This window comes from Poecile atricapillus, chromosome 1, assembly GCF_030490865.1.
Source record: "Poecile atricapillus isolate bPoeAtr1 chromosome 1, bPoeAtr1.hap1, whole genome shotgun sequence".
NCBI classification, from domain to species: Eukaryota; Metazoa; Chordata; class Aves; order Passeriformes; family Paridae; genus Poecile; species Poecile atricapillus.
This window is the reverse complement of record NC_081249.1, coordinates 79,731,313-79,758,353: the sequence shown is the minus strand read 5'-3', so window position 1 is coordinate 79,758,353 and position 27,041 is coordinate 79,731,313. Positions and strand designations below refer to the sequence as shown.

The window sequence follows — 27,041 nt, the reverse complement described above, 5'->3', positions numbered from 1 at the left end:
TTCCGGATATAAAATATTACACAGAATTTCCCTTCAACTCTTCCTTTGTTGCTGGGGTCAGTAAGTGCAGCTTTGTTGTAATTGTGGTTGTAATGGTGTTGTCCTTGTCTAATCATAACACTCCTTTTCCCCTATAAACTGTCAGGATGTATTTTTCTATTCTGTAAATAGCATAGAAATTGTATCCCAAGGTTGATAATAAATATGTCCACTCAAAACAGGGATCTGGTTGACACATATATAATGATATGACTAGTGGAGAAGTTTTATAGCTGTCCTTACAGGAGACTTTTAAAATTAGAGGGTGAGATCTGGATTTTTTTCAGAGGCATGAGAGATTCAGCATTGATGTGAATGGCGTTGTGATTTCATGCAACATTTGCTTAGAGGTTATTGCTGTGGTCTTAATGGAAAATGAGGTAAATAGACTTCTCAGGACTGGTACGTGTTACGCCTCTGTGAGTGTAGTAAGTGCAGATGAAAGCGAATCAAAGTCATTGCTTCTTATAGCCTGGCAAAGCTTAAGCTAGAAGGGATAGGGAGAGAAGAATATACTGTACCTTGTTTAACCCAGCTGAAATAGAAGGTGTGGAAGGATGCCTTTTCTCTTTGAGACATTCTGGTGCCCCTTTTCCCAAACTGCAGGCACACATGATCCTCAGAGGACCAGCTGAGGAAGATACACTGGGAGGGCACAGCTCTTCCTCATGGCCAGTGACCGTGGGTGCTTTGGGACAGAAATCCCTTTTTTATCTCTTTCATGTGAGATCCACAATGGACAAACCTCATTCTTCCCGCTTTTGACTTGTTCCTTTTTCAATCCCTAGCGACCTTTATTTACTGTTCTTCATGCCACCTCACTTAACCCTATTTTCTTCCTTGGCATCCCTTCAACTTTCAGTTCTGCCTTTGTGTCCCTGCACAGGGAAAACCCCACAATTCTCCGAGCATATCTGCTGCTGCCAGGCACCCCTTCGCCTTTTCTCTCCTACCCAAGCTCCTTATTCCTCCTCTATATTCTGGCTGCCTTCATCTTCCCACTGCCAACTCTCTCTTTCAGAGTTTTTGCCCTCTCTGCTCCACTGAGATTGCAGTTGACTAAACCCACAAATTATCACCTCCTGGCCAAATCCCAAAGCACCATGCCTGTCCTTGGCCTTGACTTGTTTTCATATTCACTGCAGTTGACCCCTCTATCCCCTTCAATTCACTCTTTTCTCAATAGCTCTTGGCAGCTACGATTACTTCGAAGAATGGCTGGTGTCTCTTATCTCGGAAGTGTGTTGTTCAGCAACTGCCTTGGCAGCTGCATCTTCTACATATCCCCCTCATCTTAGCATTTAGCAAGGCTGCAGCCTCAGTTGCTTTCCTTCTCTCTTCCTGGTCCCAATCACTTAGAAATTTCACGTTTTTTATTGCACCAGCTTCCTCCTCCATGCTGTCTGATTAGAAGTAATACCTTTTAACGCAGAAATTTCCATTCCAGTTGGAATGAAAATTGCTGTCTATTCCCAGACACCCCCTGCTAGTTCATTTGCAAGTTGCTGCAATCAGCTTGTGCATTATCCCTTCATGAAATTCCTATTTCTTTCATCATGGGGGTGTGGGGGAGGAAGCAAAACCCGACTCTTTTTCTTTGACTGAGAATAAATAGGTCATTAAGGGTAACTGTAGGATTTTCCTTCTGCAGCACTTTCGGATGCCTTTGTGTATCTCCACCCTTAGTGCTGGATTGGCCCAATGTTCTCTGGAGTTGACATAGAATGTCTTTTGTCCTTTCACTTGGTTTCTGATTACTTTGGTTGCACAAAATGCTGCTTGAAAATCAGTAACAGGGCACAGAGGTGGGGTTATATTCTAGAGGGTTCATTCGGGTTATATACAGCCTCTGCTTGCAAAGTCTTACAATAGAATATTCGGAAAAAAGGTAAGTTCCAAGCAAGATGGACAGCAAGTTTGTGCCAGAGGAAAGGCAAAGATAAACAAAATTGCTAATGAGATATAGTATTGAGGTGGCGCACTTCAAGAAATGTCATCACACCACGTGTAGGGTTAATCTGTGTACATGAAATGTTGCTGGTGTAAAAATTGGTGTAAAAGATGACAGCACTGAGTCTATGAGCTGTGTCCCTGCTCTGTTTTCAGGAGCCCTCAGTGTTCAGAAAATGGGATCATCTGAAGTTCTTTAATACTTGATTTTGCTAAGAGTTCACCTCCATGGTGTTACTTACAGACTTCCAGCAATTCTCAGAATTCTAATCATTTTACTACTGCGGTAACAATGCATATTGTAGAGATTGTTGGATAATAATGACAATAAAAAGTAATTTCAGCATTGTATTCAGTTTATGAATGGCTGTAACGTAGTAGCTTAATATTGCTTCTCTGCTGGAAACCATGTAAATGCCTGATTATGTACACCTATTAAAAACCCCCGGAATTATTTATAGCAGAAATAAAAACAAAGCATCTGTTTGTCACTGGGGAAAACACTCCCTGCACTGTTCTGTAATAGGCCATCCATGTATTGAGATTTCTGCAGTCCCCAGTCCTTTAATCACCTGAGTTAATAGCCTGCACCATTAGACTGCACGAGCTCGAGGGAGGCTTCCCCTCCGCAGAGCAGTGCTGTGCGGTGAGCCGTGTTTGCCCACTTCTGTAAAACTTGATCCAGTTTTGCCCACTGAGCAGCTGAACATGTGTTATAGTAAATTTGCACAGTCAGTTGGTTAAACTGAAGATGCAGTGGTTAATAATGTGGGAATTTTATACGGTTCTTACGTTCAGTCAGGATGTCAGTGCCAAAGTTAGTAATGTGTGTGCATGTTTGTTTTGCCTTTTTTCAGTCTTGTTTTGTCTGGCTGTTGTAAGAATTAGCAGATGTTTCATTTGATTGATGATGCTGGATGTCATGTCTTGGAACTGGTGTTTTAATTAGGTGGCACCAGATGCTTGTTTGGTAGTGAGTAGAGGCATGCTCATGCTGGGAATGCCAATGTCGTTGCAGTACCATTGCTGCTTCCCCTCTCGTTTTGTCCTCAAAGTGGTGCCTTCTGCAATGAACATCCACAGTCTCTTGTCATTATTTTACTTCCAGGTTGTGCCTTCAGGTCACTTGCAAGGAACAATCCTTCAGAGCTTGGTTTGCATGCCCCAGTGCATTGTTTAAAACTTACTGACCAGCCAGACTATTTCTTTCCTGTCTTCCCAGGATCTTCTCTGGCAGCCTCCGGCATCAGAAACCTTGATACCACAGTTCCTCTTGGCATTACAAACTGAGATTAAAGGAAGGTCTGCTGCCTTTCGGTGGCATGGCCACAGTTCCAGTTAACAGAGATCCTTTCAGCCAGCTTGTTCCTGCGACAGCAGCTATTCAGACATAAGCTTTTGAGTGTCACTTTGGGCATACAGGCAGTGGGTGACATAGTCTTGAGGTAGGATTAATTGTGGCCATGACACATCCAGATACGAGGAGACAGCAGCAGTAATTCCAGCATACTGTGTATCTTATAAATGGCTCTAATATAAAGCTTAATATTCTGCTCAGCTGGGAGCCATATAGATACCTGATTGTTGTTCTGTGTGGAAATGGCACCTCTACATAGCAAAACACTCCCTGGTTCTGTTTGGGGAGATGTCACACTATATTAGGAACAGCGATAAGCACAACACGGACTCCCTTAGCTTCATTGTCCAAGAGAGCAAAGCTTATTACTCTTTATCTCCTTTTATAGACATGTTCGAGAAGGTCTGAGAGGTAAAACTCTCATCGGTCATTAAAGCAACACATCCACCATCATTGGTTAAGTGTAACATCACTCCTTGACTGTTTTCCTAAACACCACCTGCTAAGATTGTTGTCCTTTACCAAGGACCTTTAGATTCTTTTGGATTCTTTCTCATGCTTTCTCAGACCAGACTGAGAAGACTGTGTGACTTAGTTTCACACAGGCTCTGTTCCCTGCTTACTTTTTGCATTTAACATCCATAGAGAGACTCCACAGCAAAACGGAGAAGAGCAGGTTTGCTGGTCACCTTCTTTTAAAAAGCAAGAGCAGCCCATATTTCTTGCCCCTGACTGCCTCTAGAAATTCCTTGAAATGTTGCAGCCTCATTAGATACTTTTTCGAACTTTGGAGTGACCCTGGAAGTGTTTGGGGAGATGCCTGGCACTCATTCACACAGCAGCGTGGCTGTGCTGCTGCTGGGCAGCTTTTGGCACAGCCAGCCTGGTGCTGTCCAGCTAGCCTGCTCCTGGCCTGACTGGCACCATATCAGTCTGTCAGTACCAGGGATTGACCTGGAATTAAAGACAACTGGGTAGGTCAGCACCATTTGCAGTTCACACTCCTGGAGTATGAAGTTAGGAGTGTGCTCCACTCAGGCATTTTGGCTATGGAGCCTGCCAGCCTAGTCCCTGGTATGATGGTCTTGAATGACAAATTTACCTCTTGTTCGCCTTCAGGATCTCAGCAAATTTGTGTTTTACTTAGTATCACTGGTGCAAACGTTTAATAGTTTAGAATAAGTATGAAGTGATTCATCTATTTTGAGAGGTTGAATGCCTGACCACAATATGTTTTCTTACATTTTACAATTTTATAGTAGCCTGGGGTGCTGTATTAATTTTACTTTACTGCTCCAAGAGGCAGTTTGGTTCTCTCCTGCTTTAGCTTAGCAGTGCTCTGTGAGATTGTGATGACTGCTTGGTAGCTGGAGCTTTACTCTTTCCCTTCTGTTGTATTTCTAGGTGATGCTGGGCTTAACCCTCTGTTAAATAGGTGCAGAAGCAACTGGCTACTGGTAGTTTATTGATATTTGTCAAGAGCTCCTGAAGTGATGTTGTATAAAGTCTGACTATTTTTTAAAGAATGGCATCCTTCAAAAATTCCTGTACACTGGGTCTTGAGGGGGAGAATTTGATTGCAAACCATCACAATTAAAAGTGGAAGTAAAGAATGACTGACTGCTCAAAGCTGCTTTATATGTTTTCTTCCCACTGGCCCTGTTACCCTGTACCCTCCTAGGGTAAAGACAAGTATAATTCCATCCTGTAGCAGTAAAAGCAAATAAAACCAAAGGTAGTATTTTTATTTTTTTTTTATTGGGGTTTTGGTCCTCACCACAGTATGTTTATAAGGTAAACTCAAGTTTAATGTAACAGACTTACCTGTTCAAGAATCAAGTTTTGACCTGCACTTTCCCAAGCAAGCTTTCCTGAAGAAACCAGTACCTATCAAACGTGCTGTCAGAGTTTTACTGCTCAGTGCTGGACAAGTGGACATGTTGCATTTCAATTAAGAATGGAAGATAAATGGATGGCAGTAAATGGAGGTCATGGGTTAGAAGCATTTAATGGAAGAAATGGAAATGAAATTGGAAAACAATCTAAGGGATCTTGAGAGGATAAGAGCAAAGGAAACTCAATTAGAGGCAGCCATGCTTCCGCTCTTGGATCAGGGATAATTTCCTGGGTTTTGTTTGATAGGGTTTATTGCTTTCATAGTCAGCAAAGTTGCATTATAAATAAATAATTACATTCTGTTTTATGATTTGCTCAAACTGATGCATTTCAAACAGTGAAAATATAATCTCCATTTCAGAACGGTGTATAAATAGACAAATAGACTTTTCATAAGTGTAGCCTATCAATTAGCCCTAGGCAAAGCCCACACTGGTATTGCTGAGTGTTTAAGAACTTAAAGCATAAAATACAAGTATATTTTTAAAAGCTGAAATACTCACAAATCAGATTCAAATGCTAACTGTTTATGAAAGCTTTCAATGATAGATTTAACTGCATACAGTGATAGATTTGCAAGGCAATCCATGCATAGAAAACATCTTATGCATTTATGTCTGGCCATTTACAGAAAATAAAATAAATCACCTTCCCTTTTCCCCTCTTTCTTTTGAAATATGTGTCTGTGAGTTGTATGTATATGTGTTTTTATACATATATCATACCTGTCTGTACGTATATTCAACATTTCATCATGATGATTAAGTGTGATAAAGTGGTAGAAGTTGCTGTGGTGCATAATGAGCACGTAAGTGTTGTGTCCACAGCAAAGCCCTTATTTTCTGTGTCTTATTTCATTAGGGCTCGTGCTTGTGGTTTCCCTCAAGGGATCACACAGCGTATATTGGTACTGCAACATTTCATTATTTACTTTATCAGGACTCTCACTTTCCCTGTCTCTTTAGGGAGCTTAGTTTGTCTCATCATAAAACACTTCAAAATTGAGCTGCTGCAGTTTATGTGCTTGTACATATACACCACCTGGGGAAGGCAATACTTACTCCTACAGACTGCATCTGAGCCTTGCCCTCAATAGCAAGGGAGCATATGGGTGGATGCTGAAGTCTCGGCACCCCTTTAGTGCCAGGCTGCCCATTTTGCTGCCCAGTGATGTTAGTAGAGCCAGAACATCTCCTGGAACCGTGAACAGGTAAAGCTGGTAGGAAGTGCCATGACTTTGGAAGACTCCTGGGGGATAAGGACTGACCTTCATGTCTTACATGAAAGGTTATACTTTGGAGTGCAGCAGCCAGAGCATATTTATTTGCTTCTCTCTCTTCAAAGCCAAAAGGAAGCACCCACAGAGTCACTGGCACTAGTCCCAGTAATCACAATAGAGTTGTCTGAGTCAAGGCTTTTATTGTACAGCTCTCATTTGCCACAGTCCCTTGGTATTTCAGCTTTCTTCTCCCTTCTGTTCTCTTGTCCAAAGAAGAATATCCTACCTGTGGAAGATTCTTGGAGATAAATATAAGACTAGTGCTTCCCCAAGATTAAAAGCAGTATACTTTCTACCAGTATACTCCAGCATATTCCCATGTACTCTTTGAACCTTGGATTTATTATCACACAGAGTGTGGAGAGTGAAACAGAAGTGTAATTATGGTCTGCTTGTGCAGGGTCTGTGCTGGGTTTGATGTTATAAGCCCAGCTCCATTTCCTGTATGAAAGGTAGAAAATTAAACTTCTGACTATCTCAATGATCATGTGCAGTTTTTCCTGTGGAGGTACCGTGAGGTTGCCCAAGGGGATTTGGAAAAAATCCAGTATGGAAATGAGTCCTAGTTATTTCACTTTTTGCAGTCACAGATAGGGCTGAAGGTGAGGTGCCTTCCATACAAAGCTCTAAGACTGTCCTATTACAAAGATGCTTAGAAGCATCTGAGGTTGCACTTGGCAATTTTTGTGGATATTTGTTCCATACTAAGAGAGAGTCAGCTTAATTGTGAGAAATCCTTGAAGACTGATGGGAGTTTTTGGTGAAAGGTGTATGGTGGCAGGGTAGTTACTGGGAAATCAGAAAAGAAGCTTCAAGAGAGTTCCGGGGACATCATGCCATCCTCAGACAAAATAAGAACATTAAAAAAAAGACCAACAACAAAACAAACCCCACAGACTTTTAAGGAAGGTGGGTTTTGGTATAAATTGGTGGGTATCAGCTTTTCAGCTATCAGTTACCAGCTATCCACAGAGGATTGTGGTCCTACTTGGTTCGAGAATGGCAGTGGGAGTAAAGACATGATGCTAGTGTGGTTTCCATGCAGAGGTTCAGCATCTATGCAAAAAGGTGTCTCATGGGGACTGCTTTGTGGAGGTTAATTTCCCATTAGTGAAGTAGGTCTGGGGTCTTAGAACCATTTTTGTTCTTAGAAGTGCTACCAGAGATGGTCTTGTGTATGTTCAACAAGGAAAACAGATCTCCTGTCTTTTCTGAAGCAAACAAAAGGAATGCTCCTAATCTTCTCAGTGTTGGCAGGTGATCTCAACAAAACTCTGGCCTCCAGGCAACCCTCTTGGTTTTTTTTCTGCTGCAGTCACTGAGACTTCTGCCCAGGGCAGAAGCAGGAGCTTGAGGTGTTTTTATACTCTCTGGATAAGAAGGATGAAAGGTGGTGAGTCTCTTGCTCAGCCTCTCTAGAGAAGAGAGGATAGAGTACACCTAAAAGCATGCTTAAGAAAAACTGAAATGCTTTGCTTCCAGGCAATTTAAAGAGGAAGTACTGATCCAAAACAAGTCACTTTTTTTTTTTTTTTTTTTTTGACGTGCTTACCATGGAATACCTTGGTGCCTGGTACACAAAACCAGTCAAAACCAGTGTGATACAGAGGAATAACTTTCTTTTTACGGACCTGAGAAAAGTCCTGAAAATGTGTCTACGTAAAACTTCAGGTTTCAGTGCATCTATTCTGCATTTCATGGTGAAATGCAAAGTCTCTCTTTGCAGAACAGAGATATTATTCTACAATATTGATGAAGTATATACTGCCCTTACCACTGGAAATTTCACTCAGAAAAACAGAGACAATTGATTTTTCTCACAAAACCACAAAGTTGCCTGTCTGAAAGCATCTCCTGAGACCCAGCTGTTCACTGTCTGCCATCCCTGCAGTGCCTCCCACTCCGTGCTCTGCCTGGACAGAAGCAGTGGGCATTGCTCCAGGCTCACCAGTGGTCACATCCAGCACTTGTGCTGCTTCTGATACACAGCTCTAGAACAGACTCTGCAGTTTCTTCCATGCCCTCATTTCTGGAGCAAGAAGAGAAGACACTGGGAGCTTCTTTTTTTCATTAAATGTGTTTTCTCCCCATTGTGGTGTTGGCAGTGAAGCTGTTGGGACAGCATAAAATGACCATGGGAGTGGACCTGGGCATGTTGGGAGCACTGCAGCAGCCCAGCATCACCCAGTGAACTTCTTCTTTACCATGCTCTTTGGAGAAAACAGCTGGACAGTGTTCACAGATCTGTAGTGCTTAAAACCAGAAAAAAACACATAATTTGATCTCATCCCTTTTATATCTCTGTCTATTATATATCACTTTTATATCTTAACTAAATGATCCTTCTCTAACTAAACCATAGCATACATTTGCCACGAAATGTTTCTCCCTCAACAGTTTGTAGCTCTCATTTGCAGATGTCTCAGATTATTCCAGGAATTAATCATCTGCTTAAAAAAAAAAAAAAATAAAGAGTATCAAGCTGATTGCTAATTTTATTTTTCCTGGCTTCAGTTTCCAATCATTAGATGTTGCTCCACCTTATTTTGTTAGATTAAAGAGCCCTTTGCTTCCCAGTAATATTTCCCCATGAACCTTACATGGATTTTTCTAATCAAGTTGCCTCTTCATCTTCTTTTTAATAAGCTTAGCAGATTGAAATCTTAAACTCCCTTATTGTAAATCACTGTCTCTGCTTCTCAGACTGTTTTCGGAGCCTTTTTTTGTTCACCTTCTCCAATTTTTTTGACATGCTTTATAAAACAGACTCCAGAGTCATGCATGGTATGTCGAAGAAGAGGAGACATGGACAGGTTAAATGATGCTCCTGTGCTGGCTTTGTGCATCACACTCCTCTTTCCTGCTGTGTTCATGTTCAGGGGCAGCATGGCTGTTGAGCCATTTCAGAGCTACTCTTTTCTTCTTGACTGCTCCTCTAGGTTAATGTTTTGATAGAGAGATAAAGGCAGAATCCAGGGTAATGTTACTACTTCTTTCCTAGGGTTGCTCATTTTCTGTGGGCCTAAAGAAACAAGCAAGAGGGACAGAGCTGGGGAGTGAGTGGGAAGATGACACTTTTTCCAGTAAAAGGCACATACTCTGTTTTCAGTATAATGTGTACAACTGAAAAGGGAAAGACATTCCTAGCTGGAATACCCCAATACTTCCTTGTTTGCTCTGGCTAACCATCCTGGGCCAGCCCTGCTCAGTATGCAGCATCACTTGTTCTCCAGGGCAGCCTTCCCCAGCAGTCAGTCTAGCCTGCAGAGCTGCCTCTGCTTCCCTCCACCTCCCTCGCCACTGGTACTAAATACCTGAAGCAGACTGGCACAGATTTTGCAGAAGGGCTCCCAAAGCAATGTCTTGTACTGTAGGGAGTACAAAAGATGCAGATCTTTGTGTAAAGGGAAAGGACTCGGCACAGAAGTCCCTTGACAGGACTTTTATCAGAATCCTTTTGAGCATCCTTTGCCTTTTTTCTCCATCTTTGCTTTCTGCTTCAGCTTTTCTGCACTTATGATCTTATTTCTAAAATAACCAGCAGCAAACCCTTCTTTTTAAAATAGCTTCCTAGTCCTCCAGGCAGAGGACACATGGGTTGGACTTTGATCTCTTTATTAATCTACTAAAGAGGATGTGTGAAAAATCTAGGTTACTCTGGGTGTTAGCGAGACCCTTTGAGAAAAATTGCCTCCATTCAAACAGATTATTATTGAGAGTTAACAGCTTTCATCCTTGGTGAAGATTTCTGCTGGTACCATTCCCACATTTGGTTTGGTTGGGAAGGCTGCATAGGTGGGCACAAGGCATGCAAGTGTTTTGAAATCCCAGAAGTGCTCAGAAAATAAGGCAGAACTTGTCATTTGCTGTAAGAACAAACAGATCCAGGGGCAAAAAATACATACAGAGAGGCTATAATAATGAAGAGAGTTCCCAGTTTGTAATTCATGCGTGGCTAGAAATGCAGTACCCACAAGTGCTTTAAAAAAAAAGACAAAAAAAAAAAAAAAGCATAATCAGTAGAGTTAAATTATGCCATCAGCTGTTGTTCCTCTGAGTTACATTAAGAATGTATTCCCACAGTAGATCTTCAGAAAGATTTTGTGAAAGTTTGAGGTATCTGAATTTTACACCTGCCACAGCCACAAAATTGTGCTTTTCGTTTGTTTTTCTTGCCCCTTTGGCTGAAAAGTTGAGCCTGTGCATATCCAGGGAATAGCACAAAATTCATTCAGTACACACAGTCATTGTATTTTGCTGTGCCTTTGAGACCAAAAATAAAGGTGGATCTACTACCACTAAAGGGATGCCAGTAGCAGCCCAGATTTCTAAAAGTTGAGCAATATGGCTCAAGCCATGCAGGGTGGCAACAAATCCCTCTTGTCAGAGCAGCATCATGGTTTGCCCCATTGTTCTCAAGCACTTGGTGTGAGTAGGGAGTGGAACGTGGCAGCAGTTTAGTCTTCAGTGGGGCTTCATGACTCCTCTCAGCCTGGTTTTACTGCTGAGTTTTATTGTATTGTCTGGCAGTGATGGAGGGTGTTAAGTTTTGACAGAGGATATTCATAAATTAGAGGTTTCTTTCCCGTATTTTTGCTCTTGAAGGCAGTTTGTTTCTTCCAGAGTTGTCCATTCTGTAATTTATCTATATAAGATTTTTTTTCCCTATCTATCTAGCAAAAGATATTAAAGAAAGATGAATATGGATATTTCTTTAAATAAGTACAGGGATGTGATGGAAGACACAAAAATGGTAATAAAGCCTAGTCAGGTAAAAATGTTGGCACATCTTATTTCATTTAATTCGTAAGTGGAAGAAGATAGAGAATTTATTTGACTAAAGCTCTGGTTCAGTGTCTTGATGATATGTTTGGAAAATTGCTTGGAAATTGATGTGTAAGTGACCTTGAAGATGTCATATTTAAGTGATAGCTCATTTTGATGTGAAGTTGTAAGCCTCCCCCCTGGCCTCAAATAAAGCAAGCAGAGGAACTCAGCATTGAATTTAAGTCATTTCAAGGTAAAGAGGGAAGAAACTCTCCTCAAAACTCAAAATATAAATAGTCTGGAAGGTCAGGCACTAATCTGAGATGTGCCTCTGTTTCAGTGTCATTAGGATGCTGCTTCACTGGGAAGTTTGCCCTGGTGGCAGCAGTCCCCCAACCCTGGTGTCAGGCTTGGGACACCTGCGGAGATGTGGTCTGACTCCGGAGAAAACTCAGTCCTTGTCTTGGGTGGCACTGCCAATTCCGTATGCAACAGTCACCCTTGGAATGACATCATTCCTCTGTGTGTGTATAAATATATACAAATGCATTCATCAATATTAATGTATTCATATGTGATTATTAAAAAATTAAAATACATTTTTAAAAAATTATTTTTGTTTGAGAGGGCAGTGGCCAGACCTGAACTTGACAATTGTCTTTAGTTTGTTGAACTTCCCCGCTACATGTAGTAAAGTAGGTTACCTTTATGTTTTGCAGCCTGAGGCAGGGCTGGCCAGGATTCCTGCTCAGGCAGGACACCCTTCCCAGCCTGGTGCCGAGGCCGTGCCAGTGTAGGCTGTGCTGATGGGCTGTACCTGATTTAATGGCCCTGGCAGAATTCAAGTGCAGCTACACTTCACATTTATGCCACATGAGCATCCCTGACTTTGTCTAGGCTGTTGGCTGGCCCAACACCTCAGAGGAATCACAGAATCACTAAGGCTGGAAAAGACAATCAGCTTCAGCCATTAAAAATTGGAAGTTTCCATATGTACCTGAGCTGGATTTCAGCCCAGCTGGCCATGTTTGATCTAAAGCATTGCCTGATGGTGGTTTCCTCTGTGAGCAAGAGTGTTTTACAGCCGCTCTGTGCACTGATGCTCACAGCAGCAGCAGTGCTCCCTCCTTTGGGAAGAGCCAACAACTTGAACTTGCTTCAGAAACACATGGTGGCATGTTGTGTCCAGCCAGAGTTGTAAACTGTACATTATCTACCTACTTATCTATTGTATGCAGATATATTACATTTATTAACAAAGTGAATGTCCTTGCCACGATTCTGGCTGGTTGTGATGGTCATGATATTGTGTGTAATATCATGGTAAAAGGTTTATTTGCAGACTAATTCAGTGTTGTTGGAAATAGCATCGCTGAGGATTGGATTTCTAATTCTCTTTTACTGTTCTGGGAACTCAGATGTGATATTTACCACAGAAACTGAACTTTGAGGTAACAGTAAATTTGTACATTCAAAACATCAGTAAAAAAAGAGAAAATCAGAAGTTAATCCCTAGATAGGAATGTAACCTGTCTTTCATTGTCTGACAAGAGTGGTTTATGATATATGTTTTGTATTTGAACCAGACATAAGAATATTAGGAAGCTGAAGGTATGTATAGCTTCACAAAGTTAATATTGCTTTTGGACTCATTCCTGGGCATGATCTAATCTCCATTTAAATCAGTGGAGATTTTTCTTCTTGCTTAAATAGGAATTGGGTTTGTGCTTTAATATGCAGAAAAGCCTACAAAATTTGTGCAATAAAATAAAAACAGGAGGGCACACTTTGCGCAATGGGGGGCCTTAAATGAAGGCGTTGAAATAGCGTTTAATCACCAGAGTAAGGAGGCAGATTTTCAAAGCTGCCGGCTGCGAGCGGTGGGGGGGAAGAGCGATAGGTCTCCTTCATGCTCCGGTTGAGTCTGTGGCTGGTGTGATACCACTGCCCGCATTCAGAACTGGCCCTGGTTATTTACGGCTTGAGAAGACTTTAAAAAGGGGTGAATATAATCTATGGTTTATTCTGATTCCCACTGGCTTTGGTGGCCCCAGTGTGCTAAATCAGTCTGGCATTGGAGCTCAGGTTCATGTCTTCCTTATGCTAAAACTGTTTAATCCTTCGGGTTGTAGCTACAGTTTACCCTTTAATGGAAATAATGAATAAAATATCTCCCAAGAGATGTATACACTCTGCTTTCAGGCACACTGAAATGTTCTATGTGAAGTCCTAAATAAAAAAAAACCAAACAACAATGGGTTAGGTATAAGATTCGTTTTCTTGAAATCATAAATATTCTTCCTTAATTGTGTGTGAAATTCTTGTCTACAAATCATGACATTTTGGTTGATTTTGCATTCACTAGTTTGATGAATAATGGGCTTGCAACATTTTTTAAACTTTTCCTGCCTACAATAGCTCTCTGCTAAATGTCCTTCAAAAAACCCATCTCTGCTCAATGCAAGGAATCTGAATTAGCTCTGACATTTGCATTTACACTCACAAATCTTTCCATGGCTCTCCTGTGTGCTGATGTGTGGGGGAAGGATCCAGCCAGCTGTTGTGGGCAGGAGCATGGGTAGGCAGATGTAGAGCTTTCATCTTGGTGCAGCCAAATGAGGTATGTAAGTTCTTTCTTCCCTCTCTGTATTTTAGACAGGACAAAAAAAAATCTAAAAACTCATTATTCAACTGTTTTCTTCTCAAGCTACTTTTATTTATTACTTTTTCCCGGCAAGGCAATGTAAAGGAGGACCTTTGGCTGACAGCTTGGTGACAGCCAAGGTGTTGTGTTTACTGCCAGGAGACTCAAGAGAGTCTTTGATAAAGGATCATGAATAATTAGTAGCATTTTGGAATCAGTGATTTTTCTGTTTCTTCCTCTGAGGGATGTAACAGTCCTGAATACTTCACTGTTAGTCGGCATTCCTGACAGCCTCATTTCTGTCATTTTAGTTTAGGGACAAACCAGCTTCTGCTTTGTAGCTGGTCTGCGCTGAGCCCCTTTGTTTGGACGCTGGAGGAGGGAGGCAGATGGGGGCTCTGGAAATGTGTTTATCCAGCGTTTTGTGGCAGAAGCTGATGTGGCCCTTGGATATATTGAGTGAGTTTGCTAGTGTCCTGGAGTCTGGAGTCAGGAAGGTGCATGTTACCCTCAGTCCTTCAGTCACCCTGAGGTTTATGCATTTTTATAGTGGTTTTAACCACCAAACCTTGCATTTGCACTAACAAGGAACTGGCTTTGGGCACGCTGCACTCTGGCAGCTGGGAGTACCTGGGAGTGTGTTACTGTAATGTTGCTTACATCCTGTGCTGTAGCTTGTGATGAGGGCATGATCTGCCTTTGCTGCCTCCCACTCCTCCTGCCCACCTCTATGGCCACTCCTGGAAATAAGTGGGCCATTCACCTTCTCTAACCTTCCGTCATTTCCCAGTCTGAGGTGCACATTTGTGCAGTGAGCTCATACTCCTGGAAAGGTTTGAGGAGAATAAGCAACATCTTTTGTCACTGAGACTCTTCCCAGTTGACAGCTGATGCAATATGTCCCCCTGCAAAACCACTACAGTATTTCGAAAACTATTTTGAAAATGAGAGTACTAAGTATTTTTAGGTGGCATTTCTGTGTGAGACTTTTTGGAAGAGTAGCAGATACTTCCTGGTCAGTCTTCTTTCCCCGTATCTTGTGCATCGTTTATGGAGGGTATGGCTACTTCTACTGGCAAGTTTTATAACATGGGCTACTGAGTCACTCAGCAAAATCACATTCTGTGTTAGCTTCTGCAGCTAAGCCAATAATTTGGGTAGAAAAATAGGCTCTATTGTCTTGTCTCAGTACCAAGGTGCCAAATGATGGGAGATGCTGGCCTGTCCCTGACAAGCAATTGCTCCTGCCAGATATCCTCCTTTGTTTAATATTTGCACTCTACTTTTTCTGCCACTGACTTCCAGCCATCAGACCTCAGTTTGCTTTTCTCAGCTAGATTAAAGAGCCTTGTTACTCTCTTTTGACTTTTCCATGCACAGCTTCTTACAGACCACCAAGTTGTCTTTTAATCTTGCCTTGAAAAAAACTAAATAGAATTGAACTCCTTTCAATGTTTGTGCTATTGAGGGTATTCATGAAGGATGATCTGACTTTTAAGAGGAACGTATGTGTGTAGCAGATATCCATGGTGATGGGCACCTATGTAAACAGCCAGGCTGACAGCTCCAGTAAACATTCTCTTAAAGAGCTGTGGCAGGTCCATCCATCACACTACCTATATACACAGTACTGTCAAATATGTAAAGTAAACAAACAGGGGGCAAAAAAGAGGTGATGAAAGCAATAATGCTTTCCTTTAATCCCTTTTTGTTTTAAGAGCCTCTTGGGTTTCTTATCATGATAGTAAATACATGACTTTTAGATATTTTTTGGGTGGACCACATCATTTGAAGTGGTCTGGTGACAGATACACAGCAAATCAGTGGGAGAGGAAAGAGGGAAATCCAGTTTTCTGATTCTTCATCCACTTTAATAGTTTTTTTGTTTTGTTTCTTTTTTTTTTTTTTTAACCTTCGTCCTTCATAATGCTGTGTCTCATTGTATCCAATTGCAAGAGCCATACAGAAAACATTATCCCATTATTTTCTCAGGGAAAGACGGAAAACAAGCCTTAAGGAGAAACAAGCACACAACCTTCGCATTGCTGGCACATTGCCGAGCCCAAGGGCTGCACTTAATTTACATATAAATGTGCTGAGGATTTTAATCAGCAACTAATGCGCTCTGTTGTTATTTTTCACTTACAGTGTTTGTAATGCACGTGGTGTTTGGCAAATTGCATGGGGCATATGTACTTGGAGGAATGCAGTGGCAAGCATATCAGTGGCACTGCTTTTTGGATTGTTGGCTGGCTTTATTTCTGAGGCTGCCCTGGGCCTCAGGTAATGCTGGCTCCAGGCCTTCAGGGATAGCTGCAAAATCCAGCCAAGGGTGACATAAAGAGCTGGCTCACAGATGTGTGGTTGCATTTCAGCTGTCTCATGTAAAAACGCAATAGTGCCTCCACGGTGTAGCATCCCAGTGGATGAGAACATCTGTTTTATCAGTCTTGTTCAGAAATGTATCTGCAAAATCTTAGAACTTTTTGGTTTTCAGTCCCTTTGAAATTTTCATTATTTCTGCTGGTGTTTCTTCTTGATTTGTTTGGTTCAGGCATCATTACACTGTTCACATTTCTCTTTTAATTAGCAAGCAGCTGGAAAGAGTACACCACAAAATCCATCCAAGGAAAGCCCTTAGAGCTGCTCCCAAAGACCTCTCCTCCCTTCTGCTTTCCTGGTCTTGAAAATCAAATTCTGTCTTTCTGTAGTATCTGTCAATATCTAAGAGCTTTTAAGTAAGTGATGTGTTTTCTGAATTTATTGTGATTTTATCCAAGGATATTCCCCTCCTTTGTCTCAGCTAAAGTGAGTGAGAGACTATCTGTGGACTGTCCAGGGAATATTTTGCAGCTCCTGATGTCAGATCTGTCAGCCTCTTTGCATTCATGTCATAATGATGAAGAAGCAGTGTTGGTGACCAAATATCATCTTTAGTCTCAAGAGTTAAGACCTCATATGAAGCTGGCATTTGACATCCCTCTGGAAGGATGTCATCCACACCTGTGTGGAGTGATCCATTAAATATTTGGGCAGCTTGTGTATCTTGTGGGTACTACCTTTATATCCATATAAAGCAAGGGGGCATTTTGTGCAGAACATTCAAGAGCATGGTAGAAAGGTATTCCCAGGATGATGGAAGGATTTCCATGTGGAAAACCTGAAAGTGAACAAAAGCCATCTTACTTATTAAGCTGCTGTGTGGTGTTGACAGGTGAAAAGACAAGACTTATTTAGGAAAAGAAAATATTTGTATCTGGGACCTTTTAATAAATCAAAAGTAAAAGTAAGAACCAGTGTAGTAGACCTGTTGGTGGTAGCTAATGCTTGTTCAATGATCCTTCCCTTCTGAAATACAGAAATGAAAAGTAACTGTTGCCAGGAGTTATAAAATGAAGGAATGACTCAGATGATAGATTTATTATCACCTCAGTATCGGTGAAATTCAGCTTCATAAACATAGGTTAATCTGCTAAAACCTTCTGTGCTCTCACTGGGGGAGAACCCTATTTATTTCAAATTTTGTTTAAAGATGTAAAATAATTCTTCTTGTCTTCTGAATAAATCATAATTTCTAGTATCACTAATATTAATCTTTTTTTCCTCATTCTTTCCTATGTGGATTTATTTTATTTATTTATTTCTATGGGGTGTTATTGGCTCTTCTCATCCCTGCAGTGTAATTTCTCTTCTGGACTTGCAGGCTTTTTTCATCACAGTTCACCATATATTTCACCCATGTTTCTACAGAAACTCATTACATAGCACAGGCTTCTGCCGGCAGGAATATTTAGAATACACTTCTCCTTTGTCCTCCAGTGCTACCATGCTCACCTGCAATGGGTGAATAATACATCTGAGAGAGAAGGACATGGATCTGAGGTTACTACAGAACGACCTGTGCCTGTACATGACCAGAATCAGTGCTGCTCCTTTCCCCTTTCTCTCTTACATGGCTGATCAAATGTTAGGAGTATACTTGTCAGTTCAAACTAGCATTAAAAGACATTTAAAAAAAAAAAAAAAAAATCCTAAACTTGAAAAAAAATAATTGTAGTATTAAAAAAAAAAAAATAATCTTATAAGACAAGAGCAAATACATGTGATACATGTGGCATCTCTGTGACTGTGTGGCGGGGTTCTCTGTTACCTTGAAAACTTTTAAGACTTCAAGCTGTCATGGAAACAGTGCAATTGGATCCTTAAAAAAAACCCCAAAGACAAAAAGACACACATATCTTTTATTAATGCCGGCCTTAGAGCAGCTCTGTCCTCAGTGATTAACTGATAATTTTGTTCTAAATAGCATCAAACACATCTGAGACTAAATTTAGGTTTCTTGTGTTCCTGTTTTGCCCTGCAATTTCCCCATCATTTTCTATCGACTAATGATTTGATGGTTTGCAAGCTGTCCTTTTGAGTATTTCTTAAGCTTGAGATCCACTGCATTAGTGTGTCTCTCGAGATTTAACAATGCTGTATTAGGAGATGAAAATGTTCTTGATATATGTGCCATAGAAGTGGTGAGGAAGTGCATTTGCTTATTTTGATGCTGGTGTGATTTTGTGTGTGGTACTGGTGTATTTGGTCCTGCGTGCACTCATGGTCTTAAGCCAGTGAAGGTTTGGACTGTGCCAGTACAAGCAAGTCTTAGAGAGTGGTAGAGTTTCTGCTTTATCATAGAATCACAGAATGTTTTGGTTTAGAAGGGAACTGAAAGGTCATCTGGTTCCAACCAGATACAAACCAGATGTTCATGAGGAGGATGGCTTTCTAAAGCTCTTCAGGGAGAAATGAGATGGGTGGAAGCTCTTCATGGCAGGACTCTTCTGGCACGGGGCTGGTACTTTGAGCCCTCTCTGTGGCTCTGAAATACACAGACAGGCTTTCTCTTTTGTTTCTTAGGACAAGGTGGAAAACCAACTGATGTTTTCTTACACCAGTAGGTAAAGTGGCCAAGCCTCTCTCTGTGATAAAAGAGGATATATTCGTTGTCTAAGGGCTACTGTATGAGCTTTTGATTGCTTGTTATCCAGGATTACACTGTGCAATGAGTGAGCTCAATTTTAAATTTACGGTCTATTTTCTGAACTTGGATGGATTCATTTTAAATTGCCTCCTAGGTTTTCTTCTTTAGCAAGGACACAGAAAAGAAAAGCCATTTCTTTTGTGTAATTCATTGTCAGTGGTTGTATCCCTCCCTACCAAGGTTTATACAGGTTTGCATCACAAAGCAGAAAATGATGGTGTTTCTTCTGTTACTCTGCCAGCTGCAGTTCTAGCAAAGAAATGGCTGTGGCATTAGGGCATTTATGAAGAGCCGTCCTTTTACCTTCCCTCCCACTCAATTTCTTGGGACAAAGGATTGAGATACTGAGCTGAGTTCACAAAACAATTCCTGAGCTCAGGCTTCTGTTTTCATTTGTTGCACAACTTGAATCTTTCTATGGGTGGAGCCTTTGTTACATGCTGAACACATTTCTGTAGTACAGCCAAATGAAAATAGATGTGATGTTTTATTGATCCTATTCATGACATCCTCTGCTTGCTGTTTTTCTGCAGGGGTTATCTACACAGCAGATATTCTTGACCGGGAGACAACCAAATCCTACTGGTTGACAGTGTATGCGACTGATCATGGAGTTGTCCCACTCTACACTACCATCGAAGTCTACATTGAAGTGGAGGACATGAATGACAATGCCCCTCTCACCTCTGAGCCTATCTATTACCCAGTTGTCATGGAGAACTCCCCAAAGGATGTGTCTGTCATTCAGATCCAAGCCCAGGACCCTGACTCCAGCACTAATGAAAAACTGACTTACCGGATTACAAGTGGAAATCCCCAGAACTTCTTTGTAATCAATCCCAAAACAGGTAACAAAACCCACTTGCCTCAGGGCAGTGGGAGAATGCAACTTACATATTTATCAGCTTTCACCCCTTTGGGATGCACTGGTTTGCTTTCCAAACCTCTGTTTTCTGGTTGCTTATGTGACTAAAGCATCTTGCATGTGTCTGAAGCGTTCTGCTTTGCATCGGTGTGCAAACGCACTGGCAGATGATGCGCTGCAGATGTGCTGCTGCAGCAATTACTCTGCCCTGGGTCACTGAATTGCTGCTGGCTGTTGCCTCTTCCCTGCGTCCACAGGGATGAGACTTTGCTGCACTGAGTCTGCAGAGTGCTAGAAAGCAGATTCAAGCTGTTGCAGGTTACAGAACACCGTTTCATTCTTTATAAGCTGGTGTAGCACCACTGAAGTGAGTGACATGATGTCTGTCCAGCATATGTAATAAGGCTCCACATTAAAGTAGGTAGATTTAATTCTGCAGCTTGCTTTACAAAAAAGTTTAGATGACCTAAACGTCCCCCTGGCCTTTAAGAAAAAATCCATGTGTTTGCATTGATTTATAACAGCTGGGGATGTAGCCTGTGGGTGCAGTGTGACAGAGATGGTGATTGTTTGAAGTTAAAATACCATTGTTAGCTGCCAGCGGAGCATGGCACCCATGCAGAGCAGCTCTGCACATGTCTGTACCCTAGGTGCCTTTGCTGAATGAGGCTGATAAAGAAATTGCCCCAGGAGTACCCAGCTTTGCTCACTCATTGTGCTTGTGAGCACCCTCCACCATGCGCTGTAGCTGGAGAGTTGAGGGGATCTTTCAGAGCAGTATGCCTATCTTTAGGGAGGTAGTTCAGAGAATTCACACAGTGCTCCTGCTTGTTTACATGCTCCTAGTTTAGTTCTGGGGTTTTGATTTTTTTTTTTTTTTAAAGTTTATTTATATCTTCTCCAAATTTCTAAACAGCTAAAAACTAGAAGGAATAGATGTGGGAAGGAACATTTTTAATTTAATATATGGAAATGATGTTCACTGAATAGGTTTTCAACATTTGGTTGGGCAATCCTATTGCAATGTGTGGCATAAGAAGGGGTCAGGATCTTCTCAGGCGTAAGCCCAGGTGAAGAATCATGGAGAATGTATAATCACTGTGTTCAATCTGCTGAGCCCTAAGGCACATATCTCACTTATTTTTAACACTTGGAATGGTCGAAGATGCTCTTCCATCTGCATCCCTTCTCCCCCTCCCCACCCCATAAATCCCATCTGGGCAAAGTAGCAGAGTTAGGACTCACAGTGTTTAATGCTTGTGCTTCCCTTCCATCGGCTCCTCCCGCAGAGCAATCTGCTCAGCGCAGCCCTGCTTATCTGTCAGCGTGAGCCCATGACAAGGACAAGAGCCGGGCACCTGGCAGCCCTACAGCACCCTAGCGTGGTGGCACACCCTGTGCGCTGGCTCTTTGTCCCTCTGGAGAGCAAGCAGGATACTCTGCCCTAACAGTGAGATCTTATTCTCGCTCTTAACACTAACAGTGGTTTGTCTTCATTTGCACTGTGGAAATTGCTGTCTGAGAACTTAAAGGCTTCAGGATGAGTAACTTTGCTGCTTGGGCAACTCCCAAAGGGCCCCCCTTACAGTCAGTGAGCATCCTTGCTAGTGACTGGCTGTGATTTGTCATAGAGAGGATAAATCATCCCCTTCTATCCAATTCAGTACCAAACACAGAGCAGTGAGAACTGGGCAAGGTGGCCTCTTTGAATTTGTTTTGAAAACGATGAGGCTGACAGAGAGCGTGTGTGCAGAGATCCCTTTTCCCCAAGGGGAGCGCCAGGCCTTGACATCAGGAGGCTTTCTCCTGATGGGATGCTGATGTCCGAGAAATAAAAGCATAATGGATTTTCCTAGAGAGTGCCCCTGGGGGTCTCTGACAAGGCTCCTTTCAGCTGTCTCCCTGCAGTGCTCTAGTTTTCTCTAAGACAGTAATTTACACTCCAGTTGTTTTGTACAGGAGACTTCTGCACACACAGAAGAGGTTCGTAGCCTGTCAGCCCCGTACCCTTGCTGGGATTCAGCACAGCAGTAACTCACGTAGAGCGTTGCACAGCAGCCCTAAATGCGACAGCATGCTGTATAATCAAGATGAAAAGGTTTAATGTGAACCCAAATATGCTGCGATTGCTGCATACGTGGGCTGAATGAGCATGCTCCTGCTGTCGGGGAAGAACAGTCATTTGAGAAAGGGGATCTTTTATTTTCTGTGCCACTTTGGAAGTTTAGACACTGCCAGCAAACTGACATCTCACTCCTGTGAGTAATCCACTGTTGAGAGTGAACAGGAAGGCAGCATCCTGTATTTCTTACATCCTTTGGTGGGAAGTGGCAGAGGCGATGGGAGTTTGCCTGGAGCATAGGGATGTTCTCAGCTGTCTTTGGAGGTCAGCAGTGACCGTGTTTGCCTTCTTCTGAAGCTCACTTTCAGCTGCCTGGTAGCTCATGCAGGTCAGGTGGGTTTCTGGAGGCACATGGACCTACTGGTGTCTGATCAAGCGAGGACACAGGGAGTCCGGGTTTTGTTCCTGGTTCTAATTCAGGATCATAATTGCAGCCAATTCTTACACTTTTGATTGATTATCTGGATAGCAGAAGCAACAGCACTCCTTGTATGCCATATCTGTAGACAGAAGAAACCTCTTAATAGACAAGTTGTCACTTCCTACATTTTTATAGGCTGGCACAGCTCACAGTGGCTATTTTAGGCAAATTTATCACGTGCATTTGGATCTGTTTGAAGGCAGGCTTTAGACTTTTTAGGATTATTACCTGCAGTTTGCTCTGTGGGTTTTAGAGAGATGAAGAGTTGCTCCTGCAGGAATGAAGAGCTGCTAAAAAACTGCTGATAGCAAGATTTGGGCACTGAAGTCACCCTGGAGAGCTTATGCTCTCACTGGGGGCTGACTGCTGCGGGGGAACAAGTACATGGTGGCAAGGGCCCTCCTCTTCAGGCTTGGGCGTTATATGGGTGCTCCAGGGAAGAGGACAGCAACATGAGCTGCCCGCCTACGTGTGTCAGGATTGGAAAGGCAGTGTGGGCAACCTCCCATGAAGGCCTTTTTTTTTCTCACCTTAATATTTTTACTAAAATACAGCCAAGCATCAGTTTGCGCCTTGGTGTGCACTTTTATCTCATGAGCTGATATTCGTAGGTACAAGTACTAAGTGAATAATGAAGCACATGAGCACGTGTGAATCCATAAATCATTCACACTGGAGAACAAGGCAGTCTTGTTCTGCTAGCTGGTGGACACTGCAGCCTAAGTGTAGCAGGTCCAAGAGAGCTAGCTGGGATTTTCCTTTATAGCGGGCAAGAAGAAAATATTGCAAAGCACAATTTTGTGAGGGGAGTAGGAAACATGCTTTTCAAAAAGTTGAGGTGACTCTAGGGGTTACATGACTACAGGGAAAGGCATTCCCCTGGGCATTTGTTTCCCAGCTGTGTATACACACAGCAGCAAGGGAGTCATTCCTGGAGTTCAGCATCTTCAGCAGCTGCAAGTCAGCCTGAAACCCTTGTGTGGCTGCTGACAGAGCCAGCCCTTTTCCTCATAGCTTGACTTCTATGCTTGGGAGAGCTTAGGGTTGCTTTGGCAGAGCACAGGGTCACAGGGCTGTGCTCCTTTGTGGGTGGTGTAAGATGGGGAGGACAGCAGAGCTGCTGCCAGAGCAGCTGGGCTGACCAGCTCCCAGGAGTGCCACGTTCAGCCCGAGCCGAGTCAGTTACTCTGGGGTGAGAGGCACATAAATAAAACAGAAGATGGAGTTAATAAAAAAATTTGATTGATCAGAGCTGTAAATTCTTATTTTTATTTGATGTATATGGGTGTTAATTTCACAGCACAGGGGTAATTTACTGCATTGATTTATTATGTTTCTGTGCTCTGGAAAAAAAAAATTAATTTGAACCATTACATTATTTTGTTTAGTGTTAACATCTTTTAAACAAACCAAGTAAGCTTCTCTGCAGTCTTACGTAGATTACTTAAGATATTCTTTAACACACCAGTAGACCAAATTTCACTCTTGTGCACATTGTTATTAATTAATTTACTCTAAAATTATGCTTGTGTGTCTGGAAAATCTGCTTACACCTTGCTTAGCCTTTTGCTGACACCATTTAAACAGAGGCAGACCCCTGGCACCCCTGAAATTCTATTTGCTGCAGTGGTTAAGGCAGGATGCACTAGTAGGTTTAGAAATAGTGCATGTAGGTCAACACCTCTTTGCCGAGCAGCAATACTCTGCCTCTGGAAGTTGCCTCTGAACTGTCACATACGCACCTAGATTTGGAAAGACTCTGGATATTTTCATGCTGAAGTAGTATTAATATTTATATAAGCTAATTCAGGGTTAGCGAGTGTCAGAATTTAATTGGTATGAATGCTACTCTTCTCAGTAGGCTGGGCTTTTCTTGCTTTTGCACTGACAAAGCCAGCTGGCATAGAATCCTGCTGGGTCTGAAAGCCACGTTTGCTCTGCCATACTAAAATAGTGCTTCACCCTCCTGTCATACATCCTGATTTTTATAGCCACTTTTCTTTGGCTTGTCCCGGGAAATCCCCACACATCTTTGCTCTCCAGACTTAGACAAATCCAGTGGTCTGCTGCTGCTCCACATCCTGATGGCTGCCAGCAGTGCAGGTGCTAGGTATCCAGTGCCTCTTTTCAGCCCATAAATCGTAGAATCACGGAATGGTTTGGATTGGAAGTGACATTAAAGACCATGTAGTTCCAACACCACTGCCAGGGGCAGGAACCTCTCCACTAGACCAGTTGCTCAGAAGCAATGCAGAGCCTGCCCAAAAACATTTCCAGGAATGGAACAGGGATTATCCTTCTATCACATTTAAATTATTACAGCTGCTGTTAGAGCAGACCTTGAGGAGGGGATTGCTTTGGGCAGCTCTAGAGGGTTTCCCAGTGGTTGTGGAGGGTTTCTAGGTTTCTCAGCCTGTTCTTGTGGTCAGGGGACACTCACCTGTCCTGGCTGCTCCATCCATGCTGCTAAACTCTTAATAAACGTCCTCTGAAATAAGATCCTCTGTATCTTGTAAATGAAAGCCGTTATTTTTTTGGTTTGTTTTGTTTTTAGTCTAGACTGCAGTCTTTCTCCAGGGTTTGTTTTAGGTGCTATAGTGATCAAATTAGGAAATGTACTTTGAATTTTTATGGAGTTGAAGGTCAGCTCCCTCCCACTTAGGTACTCCTTCTGAAGGGTTGTCTCCCTCATGTGTGTTGGCCATGGAGCCATTTTTGGCAGCTTGTGTATAGGATGAAAATCATCTCTGCAGATCATGTCATAGCAAGAATAGCTCAATGCTATTCAGCCTATAAGTATTCTTGCCCTGTCTAAGAGCAGAGAGGACCTTGCAGAGGGAAAAGATATTGATTGTGGGGCTCTCCAGTCAATGGTGAATTTGAGGAATTGGTCTCCCTTTCCTTCTGTGCTCTTTTACACTGTTTGTACAAATGCTGAGTTCACCAACAGCTGCAGAGTCCAGCCTGATAGATCCATCACTGATATGTGACCATAACGAATACAGATTTTTACAATGTAATTCCCCTTCCACATTAGCTGTCTTCCATTCTCTGTAACTTATGTTGTATCAACACACACTAAATGGTCTACTTTCTTTGCTTTCACTTCTCTATTATTTAAAAGTGTGGCTCTTAATGACTTCCTTGTAATACACTCACTGTTAAAAATGGAGCTTTGGAGTATTTTAAAAGCTTTAGTTTCTGCTTTGGCATGGCTTATTCTTTACTAGATACTGTATTTCCAGTGGTCTGAGCCCAGAGTTAACAGCTGGAAAATCAAAGGACCATGGATGTTGGAGTTGTGTGCTTAATCACAGTGGGACCTGTAAGTGTGCTTATATAACTGTACAGCATATTAGACAAAGTTTCTGCATTAAGGAGTTTGTCATAATAACAATAATAGTAATAATTAGGAAAAAAGAGGAGAAGAAAAAAAATAGGGAGGAGGATGTAAATCAAGTCAATCTGCTTGCCAGGGCACGTTTATTCCCCAGAGTAGATTTTCAATTAGATCCTGAACTGCAGGATATCCATAGCTGCTGCTTATGCTGAGCATAGCAGGGACACAAACTCTTCTTTTGACTTTGAGTGAGTCACTTCACCTCATGGTTTGTTGTTTTGTTTTGTGGAAGTGGAAGTGGAAGTATTGTTTTGCCTTGTGTGATTGTCCTGTAAATTAATTCACAGTAGATGGTTTGCACATCAGATATGCTCTGGAAATGCAAGCTATCAATTTTTCAGGCATCTTGGCATTCAAAGACATGCATTCACAGGCATGTGTTCATAGGCATGCAAAAACCCAAAAAAAGAAGGGCGGAAAAAAAACCAAACATCACGTCCAAAATGGTAAGATGAAGAGGAATATAAAACAATTTTAGACTAAGTATGGTAGTATTATCTAATGGCCAGACCACTAATTCCACGGAAAATGACAAAATTTGGACTCAGCCAGCATGTCTCTTCCCTTCTCCCTTCCTCTGTGGCAGTGATTTCCTTTTCAATCTGTATATGTTATCTGTGGTGAGGATAAAGTTGTGAGCCGTGTCACCTCAGTTGCAGCTACAATAATTCTGCTATTAATAAAATAATAAATCCAGTTTTATCATGTCTTTTGAACAGACCTGATTTCTGCTAGCAGTGGGTTTTTATTCACGAAGTACTGAATATGGCTGAGATTGCTGGATGTCTCTGGGATCAAGTGCCTCTTTTAAAATGACATTTAAAGATACAGTATTTCTTATAAATGCCATTTCTTTGCAATCAGCAGATTTATACTTGGCTTATAGAAATTTTAATCTTTCTTTAGATCTCCATGATGACTTCTTTAGACCTCTTTCACAGTAAGAAGTTTAAGGAGTATTCCCATTGCCTTGACTGGACAATTATGTCCTTGCTTACTCAATGCAGTGCCAGTTTTTAATCTCAACTCCCCGTTTGCTTCAGTACAGGTTATTTCTGAAGGGCATAAGCATGGCAAGGGCCAGTGGGACAGGTTTTTTTCTGATGGAAGAAGTTTCTGCCCAATAAGCTGACAGCTCACTTCTTTCCTGTCCTGGGATCAATGCTGGAACAGCAACAATTTTGCCACTGGTCTCATAAATCTTATGTTGTGCATTACACCAATCATTTATTATTCTTAAAAACATCATCAGAGTATATCTTCTGCCTATTC

At 41.9% G+C, this 27,041-nt stretch overlaps 1 protein-coding gene across 1 annotated transcript in view; it reads left to right on the top strand.

Moving 5' to 3' along the window:
- The window catches only part of FAT3 (FAT atypical cadherin 3), a 398,795-nt gene that overhangs the window by 162,950 nt on the left and 208,804 nt on the right, over nucleotides 1-27,041 (top strand). Inside the window, exon 4 of the mRNA XM_058828676.1 lies at nucleotides 19,495-19,809. Coding sequence (XP_058684659.1) covers nucleotides 19,495-19,809 — 315 coding nt within the window. The remainder of the gene's footprint in view (nucleotides 1-19,494; nucleotides 19,810-27,041) is intronic.